Source organism: Zootoca vivipara, chromosome 2 (assembly GCF_963506605.1).
Source record: "Zootoca vivipara chromosome 2, rZooViv1.1, whole genome shotgun sequence".
Lineage (NCBI taxonomy): Eukaryota > Metazoa > Chordata > Lepidosauria > Squamata > Lacertidae > Zootoca > Zootoca vivipara.
The window spans coordinates 106,810,777-106,819,512 of record NC_083277.1 but is presented as its reverse complement, the minus strand read 5'-3'; the positions used below and the strand labels follow the sequence as shown (position 1 = coordinate 106,819,512).

Below are 8,736 nucleotides of genomic sequence, written 5' to 3'. Positions count from 1 at the left end.
TTTACAACTGCATATCCAAATTCTTGTCCTTCTAAATTATCCATATAGGTTTCCGTTACCTTACAAGTGTGGTTTTCTTAAAGTTCTTGTCTGCTTGATTTCTGAGCTTCCCAGTTAATTTTGCCATTTCGGCATAATCTCTTATGTGGTCTGTATTGACCCGTTGTTGGTCCTAGCATTAGTGGTGAAGGCTGCAGGAGAGAGGTGTAATGATTAGATGGAAATAATAATAAAATAAAATAATAATAACGATAATAAGTTGCTGTTATATACCACCTTTCCAACCCACAGCCCATACATGAACAACTAAATGCACGCATACGCACTAACTCGGCATTCAATAATGGCGAGAATGCGCCTTGCTCCCTTCTGAATGTATAATTTGGTTTGGTTGTCGGGGGGGGGGCTCTTTGCAACAAAGCGCAGCCACTATGTTTGGCGATGCTGGGGGGAGAAGTGGGAGTTCTGGAAAACCAGGGACATCTGTCAACTCAACCGCAGATTAGACCTCGTTGAAATGCAAGCATGGGACGCTGGTAGGGAGGGTCTCCCGTTTCATTCGCTTCGTCCTGTTGCGCACAGCGCGCGCCTCTGTCTCTCTCCAGTCTCCACCCAGCGCTCTCCAACGAGGCCGCTTTCCTTCTCTCTCCCGCGGAGAGAGAAAGGAAAACGAAGCACCTTTTTTTTTGTCTCCCCTCTCCTCCTTCCCTTCTCGACGGAGGGACTGGCTTCGCGCTGGCTCGGCCCCCAGCTGCCCCCAAGCCGCCGCTTGATGTCCCCGGAGCGGGAGGCGCGGAGCAAGCGCGCAGGGGCGCCGCCTCCGCGGATGCTGCTGCTTCTCCCGCTGCTGCTCCGCCTGTGGCTGCAGCCGTGCGCCGCCGACTACTGCAGCTGGAAGGGCAGGTAAGCCGCGGGCGGAGAGGGCGAGGCAAAGCGACGCGGAACTTACCCGCCCGAGGAAATGGATATTATTATTATTATTATTTCAATTTCTATATCCGAAGATCCCAGGGCAGTGCACAACATTAGCAGCATAATTCATAATAGCATAATTTTAAATACCTGGCAGCTTTAAGCACATTGTCCTGGCAAACAGTTTAAGTCCCATTGAGTGCAATGGAAGGAATTTCAACTTCCCTCTCCCACTGAACTCAAAGGGATTTTAAGGCTGGGGCAATATACAATCCTCCAACTCCATAAAATATTGTTCTCCTGAATGCAATTGGGCTTGTTTCTGAGTCTGTATGTATAGAATCTCGCTACACAAGGCTCCCCCCACCCCACCTCATCAAGCTCTAACTTTCTGCAGTTCTTAAATACCGACTGCTGGTTCTGAAATGATCCCTGTATAATTACATTTTTACTTATTAAAAAAAAAGCTAAAACTTTTTTGTCTCGACAATCTACAGAATGTGTCAATTGGCTACCTAAAAGTGGCCATGTGCTGCTCTGATCTGAAGCATGTAGGTACTGAAAGCTGAACTGGCTTCCATATTTGACTGCCGTAGAAGATTTCCCCTTTAGCCTCTGGCCTACTCTGGCTCAAAGGCTGACTTCCTAAATATCTGCCCCAAAATTGCTATTGGTGAATGGGACTCCAGTCCAGAGATAAATTCGTATGTGTGGAAACATACACACCAGTCAGAAGGCCAGTATGGTTAGATTTATATGTATTAATTTGTGTGTGTAGTTTGTTTTTTTAATTAAGAATAACATGAAACAACACACAAAAACAACAAAATAATGGGTATTGGTAACTAGGTGCAAAGCAAAATGCAGGTTCTGTGTATAAGGCAGAAAATAGTAGCAGCATAGAATTAGAACCTGACTATCATCTCTTCCAACCCACTAAAATGCAGGAATATGCAGCTATCCCCACATGGGAATTGAACCTGCAACCGTGGTGTTATCAACACCATGCTCTAACCAACTGAGCTATCCAGCATTAAGTTAATAACCAAGCCAAAAATATGTATGAGTTACAGGGAGGGGGGGGTTGAGATTCCTCTAGGTAACAGTTGGGTGTGGGTGGCGCTGTGGTCTAAACCGCTGAGCCTTTTGGGCTTGCCGATCAGAAGGTCAGCAGTTTGAATCCCCGCAATGGGGTGAGCTCCTGTTGCTCCGTCCCAGCTCCTGCCAACCAAGCAGTTCGAAAGCATGCCAGTGCAAGTAGATAAATAGGTACCGCTGTGGCAGGAAGGTAAACGGCATTTGCATGCTCTCTGGTTTCCATCACAGTGTCCTGTTGCGCCAGAAAGCGATTTAGTCATGCTGGCCACATGACCCGGAAAGCTGTCTGTGGACAAACGCCGTCTCCCTCAGCCTGAAAGCAACATGAGTGCCGCAACCCCATAGTTGCCGTTAACTGGGCTTAGCCAACCAGGGGTCCTTTACCATTACCTTTTTACAGGATCCCTTTTAGGGAATGGACCTGGCAGTTCTAGTGGGAATAAAATGGAAGCCCTAGGTCTTATTTTTCTCTGGCTGCCTCTTACTCCTTGTACCCTGGTTACCACAGTTGTCCACCCCTCTGTTTTCTAGTGGCTTGAGCTGGGAGCCCCGCTCCCGTGCGGTGGAGCAGGTCCACCTGCGTTGTACCGAGGGCTTCCTGGAATGGATGTACCCGGCCCGAGCCCTCCGCGTCATCTTGGAGCCCAACCTGTCCAGCGCTCAGCACACCGCCGTCTGCATCAAGCCGTCCAACACTTTCCAAGGTGCCAACATCTACGTGGAGCGGGACGGGCAGCTCCACCTGCTGCTGAGTGACGCCGAGGAGCCCCGCCTGCACCAAGTCTCCTGCTTCAGCACCCGCACGCCCCAGCGGGTGGCACTTTTCCTGCAGGCCAGTCCTCAGAGGGACATCAGCCGCAGGACAGCCAGCTTCCAGTACGAGTTGCTGAGCAACAAGAGCGTCACAGGCCCAGACTTCCAGAAAATGGCGCTTGTGGAAGGTAAGCAATTACCACGTGCGGGTCTCATTTTTCCCCAATTTGTGTTCGAACCTCATATGAGGACAGGGGCTCTTCAGGAAGTTCACATGAAATAACCCCATCCCCCCCAAAGAAGCTGCCAATAAAACAATTAGATCAATAAAATATCAAATGTATATGTGTGTGTGTGTGTGTGTGTGTGTGTGTGTGTGTGTGTGTGTGTGTATAGCAAGCTATTCGCATCAGCAGCTGCAACCAGGTCAAAAGATAAAATGAAAGCAAAACCAGCCATCCAATCAGCTATACCAGAAGAGCAAAATAAAAGTTTTACCCATTTTTTGCTATTATTATTATTATTATTATTATTATTATTATTATTATTATTTATTAATTAGTATATATTTATACCTTGCCTTTTCCCCTGATGGGACTCAAGGCAGATAAAAACATAGGGAAATACAGTGGAAACAAACATTAAAGCTCTGTACAGTTGTACCTTGGTTTTTGAACAGCTTAGTTCTCGAACGTTTTGGCTCCCAAATGGACTGTTCTGAAGTGACTGTTCCGGTTTGCGAACTATTTTTGGAAGCCGAACGTCTGACGAGGCTTCTGCAGCTTCCGAACATTTTGGAAGTCGAACAGACTTCCGGGATGGATTCCATTCGACTTCCAAGGTACAACTGTACATACCGGTATATATATATATATATTATATAACCTGTTTAAAACATACAAATAATTACAAGCCACCAAGAAGGCCCCCTCTTGCATCCCCACCAGTTAAACTATAAAGGAATTAAAAGAATGGAAGAAGAAACATTTTGAATGCTATGAGCAAGCATTCCTAGTGGTATCTACAGTGGTACCTCTACTTACGAATAACTCTACTTACGAATGTTTCTACTTATGAACAGAGCTCCGTCCGCCATCTTGGATGTGGTTTAGATAGGATTTTTTCTACTTAAGGAATTTTTAGATAGGGTTGCTTCGACTTATGAATTTTTTCTCCCAATGCGTTCCTATGGGATTCGACTTACAATTTTTTTCGACTTACGAATGTGCGCTTGGAACACATTAAATTCGTAAGTAGAGGTACCACTGTAATTCCAGAGAGTGCTTGTCTTAAAAAGACCTTGCGCCTCATATATTTGTCAAATGCCCCTATTTTCATTGGAGAAATGTTGGAGGGTATGAAGCTGACCTCTACAGGCCTGAGCAATCGACAGAAATTATGCACTGCTTTGGAAACAGATGCTCCTGAGCAGATTATCACAAGAGCCCTCAAGGTCAGAGGCAGGGCCGTCTTAAGCGAATCCAGCGCCGTGGCACAAAGGTCCCTCCGGCGCCCCCTCCCTTTCCCCAAGCTGCTCTCTCTCGCCCTGGCTCAGGGTCCCCAGTACCACCAGCCCAGGCTTCCCGCCGCCCCTCACCTGCTGTGCGGTGTCCCGCTGCCAGCTCAGGTGAATTCCGGGTCCCGCAGTGCGCCGCTTGTTCCCTGGCCGGCTGACCAGTCCACTGCTGCCTCCGCCTGCGCTCCCGGCAGCCCGAGGAGCAGGAGGCGGGTGCCACGCCGCCGCCTGTGCCCTTGGAGTGGTGGTGGTGGGGTGGCGGGCACCAGATGTGGAGGAGCCCCCTCGGGAGCCATTCCCGCCACCGCCGCTCCCGCAGGTGACAGCAACTCGGCACTCAGCGGCTGAGGGCCGAAGGAGAGGAGGAGGAGGAGGAGCCATAGGGCTCAGACATCAGCTGTCTGGTGGGCGCAGCAGCGCCCCTGGTGGCCAGGCACCCTGGCGCATTGCACCACCCAGCCCAGGCCTAGAGACGGCCCTGGTCAAAGGTGAGGAACCTGTGGATCTTCAGATGTCGTTGGGCTGCAGCTCCAGGCAACAGGGCCAAGACCCAGGGGTGAAAGGAGCTCTGGTCCACCAATGTCTCCAGGACCCCCTATTCCACTCCCCCACCCCATGTTACAGAAAAGTGGTCATCATGCAAAGGCTCTCAGATGTTCAGAATGAAGGCAAAACTTGATCCAGATGCCATTGAGGTCATTGCACCAGGCTTACCGTTTGGGACTCGTTCAGAAGCCCTCTAGCAATACTCCTTCTTGACTTTGTGTTTTCCTTCCCCAGCTATGTGCCGCCCCTGTGACAACATGGAACTTCTCATGGCTATTTGCAGCAGTGATTTTGGTAAGTGAACTTGGCAGGAGAACATCATTTTTTGAAGAGGTGCAAACTGTTCCAAGTTGCTCCAGAAGGATATCATGGTCTATCGTATTGAAAGTGTTTAGAAATTGAGGAAGATCAACAGTCACACTCCCCTAAGTCTCCCTCCCTCCCTCCCTCTCTCTCTCTGTTCTTGAACGGCTCTGTTTTTGAACATTTCGGTTCCTGAAAGCCAAAAACCCGGAAGTAAATGTTCCGGTTTTCAAGTGTTCCTTGGAACTCGAATGTCCGACGCCGCTTCTGCTTGAGTGCAAGAAGCTCTTGCAACCAATCGGAAGCCGTGCCTCGGTTGCCAAATGTTTCGGAAGTCGAACGGTCTTCCAGAATGGATTACTGTACGTTCGACAACCGAGGTCTCCTGCAGGACTAACTGGTTCTTGGCAGGATCTGGTATGAATCACTGAGTTGAGCCCTATGATGGTTCCACGCTGCTAATGGTCTTTAAAGTTCACATCACATCACCTGTAACCTGGGAGTAAGATCCACTAAACTTATATTGCCCTGCAAGTCGTATAAACTGGCTCATTGTGTAAAGGTCTCCTCAAAGCCAATTTGCATCGCTATTAGGGGAGGGCTGGGGGGGGCATATTTTGGAGCCATGGCAACTTTTATTTTTGTCGCCATCCCAGACTGATTGTGAACTTCAGAATGATCCGTCACATACATCTGGCTCCATTGTATTCGTGGTGATGTTCTACATTGAAATCTGGGTCCTCGGGATAGCATTTTTAGACGATCGCTGAATCGAGTGCACCCTGAATTCTACCTGACAAAACACCCCTCCTCATTGTGTGTGTGTGTGTGTGTGTGTGTGTGTGTGTGTGTGTGTGTATTTAAGGCCAGTGGGTGAATAAATTGTCCCTAATTTGGTCACAAGCCCATTTCCACACCTATAGCTCTCAGAGGACAATTCCCACTTGTGACTGAAAAGATGGCATCCCAAACCAAATAATCAATCATGGAATTTGCCTGCAAAAGAAAGAAGTATTTGAAATCTTCCCCACTGAGGACAAATATCTCACTCATGTCATGGGCACAAAGAACTTACTTAGGAAGACTTCGGGAACTTCCTTAGTTAATCCAATTTCCTGGAGCCACTAGCCTTTTAGCATAACAGATGTCCCCCTGTTCTGTTCGCCTTCTCCCCCCCCCACCCCCCAGCTTCAGTCAAGTCTATTGACAAACTATAATGCTCTTGTTCCTCCTGCTCCAAGTTGTTCATGAGGTCTGAGGGCCGTGGCTCTTAAGAACCATAAAGCTAAGTGTGCTTTGGGGGTCAATTGCACTTCCACGACCAGTTATTTTGATCTAATCCACACACACACACTCGAACCTGGGGGTGGTGATTGCTGAACTCAGGACGAGGAAGTGAAGCCATAAATAGAGTCATCTCAAAGGGCTATTTCTTCTGTTCTGTGGATGCTTTAAGTCTAAATGCCCCCCACCGTGTGGCCTGCAGCACAACATCTGTCAGTCGTGTGTGTGTGTGTGTGTGTGTGTGTGTGTGTGTGTGTGTGTGTTTTGCAGGCCCAGCAAGGAGGAACTTCCTGGCTTGAGTCTCGGTAACTTAATCAACTCAAAAACAGTGGGGCTGACTGCTTTAGCTGAGCGAGAGAAGGAGGGAAATGACCTACCAGCTTGAGCAGAGTAGAAGACCTTGGGCACATCCGCACATGACATTTAAAAGCACCGTGATACCACTACAAAAACGGCATGGCTTCTCCCAAAGAATCATGGGAAGTGTGGCTTACCAAGGATGCTGAAAAGCGTCAGGAGACCCCTGTTGCCCTCACAGAGGTACAATTCCTAGCATTTTCTGGAAAGAGAGACTGACTGTTAAACCACCCTAAGGACGGTAGCTCTGTGAGGGGAAAGGGGGTCTGCTGACAACTCTCAGTAACCTTAACAAACTACACATCCCATAGTTATTTGGGGGAAGCCAAGCCATTACTGTATAAAGTAAAAGGTTAAAAAAAGGTAAAGGACCCCCGGTGATGTCAGCTGATGAGCACAGTTTGGGGAAAATGGCATCATGGGCCAAGTTTGACCCACAGGCTCAGAGAATCTTCACCCCTAGAGTTACGCCTGTCTTCCACATTGTTGGTTTTCAGATGTCAACTAAGGAACAGTTTCCTTTTCCCAGGCTTGATAATGCGGTGTTTAATCCTTAGCAGCATTCCATGAGTCAGTGTTTCGACAATTTGCTGTTTTAAAATGCTCTCACCTGTTTTTAAAATTATGTTTGTTGCGGATTGCCCTGTGCCCATTTAGAGGGAGGGTGATTCATAAATCCCTTATAAACATGCAAAATTTACACCTAGTGGTGAGAGGATCGATCCACAACGTCACCCACGATGCGGAGAACCACATGTCCCAGGTGGAAGTTGGCGCGCGGCGGGTCTACAGGCAGAAAAACCGGATCTTTCAGCAAGATAAAGTGAGCGGCAAATGGCGAGGACCCGTCAAGACCTTGCTGCAGTGTAAGGTGAAGAAAGGAACCGGCGACTTCCTCTTCACGGGCAATGAGCACTTTGGGGAAGCTTGGCTGGGTTGTGCCCCGCGATTTAAAGACTTTGGCGCTGTCTATCAAAAAGCCATCGAGAGGGGGGCGAATCCCTGCGAGTTTCCATTTGACTAATGAGTCACCATGCCTGTTGTGATGAACCAAAGGACCAGTTCCAGGACAGCTTTGCATATAAGGGAGAACGATGGCGCTCGTGTTGTTTGGCAGAGGTGGAACGTCAAAAGAGAAGTGTGTGTTTTCTTTAAGGGAAAGGGAGCCGGAGAATAGTGACAGGTTAGCTAACAAGTCTCTTCTCTGCAATGGACTCGTCGTGCAGTCGTGGGCAAGTTAAGTCACGCCAGTTCCTGACTGGTAAAAGGGGGAAGTTGTAGTGGCCTACCTCGCAGGGTTGTTGTGAGGGCGAACAATAAAGAATGTAAAGCACTTTGCGAATTAAAAAATAAAAAAGAACAGAGGAAGGATGAGTCGGAATTGTATTGTCTCTAATATCAGGTGTGTTCTGAACTCCACTAACCAGCTACAGGAGCGTTGTTTAGCCCAGCAGTGTAGCCAACTTGGCACACCGCCACGGGGACTGAGACAATGAGATGTTGGTACTATTTGAGAAAAGTTCCATGTTCCACCATAGCTGCCAACCCTCCCTTTTTTTTGCAGGAAACTCCCTTAATCTAAGCCACAGCTGTCAACTTTCCCTTTTTTTTGGCTGTAAATTCCCTTATTCCAGCGCCGTTTCCCACTGCTATCTTGGATTGTTAGATATACCGTAGATCAGGGGTCAACAAACTTTTTCAGCAGGGGGCCGGTCCACTGTCCCTCAGACCTTGTGGGGGGCCAAACTATATTTTGAAAAAAAATATGAACGAATTCCTATGCCCCACAAGTAACCCAGAGATGCATTTTAAATAAAAGGACACATTCTACTCATGTAAAAACACCAGGAAGGCCCCACAAATAACCCAGAGGTGCATTTTAAATAAAAGGACACATTCTATTCATGTAAAAACATGCTGATTCCTGGACAGTCCGCGGGCCGGATTTAGAAGGCGTTTGGGCCACA

General features: G+C 48.1%; 1 protein-coding gene across 1 annotated transcript; it reads left to right on the top strand.

The window, feature by feature from the left end:
* The first annotated feature begins 772 nt into the window (after window positions 1-772).
* Window positions 773-8,123, top strand: LOC118081460 (meteorin-like protein). Its single transcript, XM_035107946.2, has 4 exons — window positions 773-903; window positions 2,542-2,951; window positions 5,060-5,119; window positions 7,477-8,123. The coding sequence occupies exons 1-4, from the start codon at window positions 773-775 to the stop codon at window positions 7,791-7,793; spliced, it is 918 nt and encodes a 305-aa protein (XP_034963837.2). The 3' UTR covers window positions 7,794-8,123.
* The last annotated feature ends 613 nt before the right edge of the window (window positions 8,124-8,736 follow it).

Bases quoted from the DNA above. Each gene is read 5' to 3' on its own strand.
- LOC118081460 (XM_035107946.2), top strand. From the start codon at position 773: ATGTCCCCGGAGCGGGAGGCGCGGAGCAAGCGCGCAGGGGCGCCGCCT. The intron at 904-2,541 runs GTAAGCCGCGGG...TCTGTTTTCTAG, and splicing joins TACTGCAGCTGGAAGGGCAG to TGGCTTGAGCTGGGAGCCCC. The intron at 5,120-7,476 runs GTAAGTGAACTT...ATTTACACCTAG, and splicing joins TATTTGCAGCAGTGATTTTG to TGGTGAGAGGATCGATCCAC.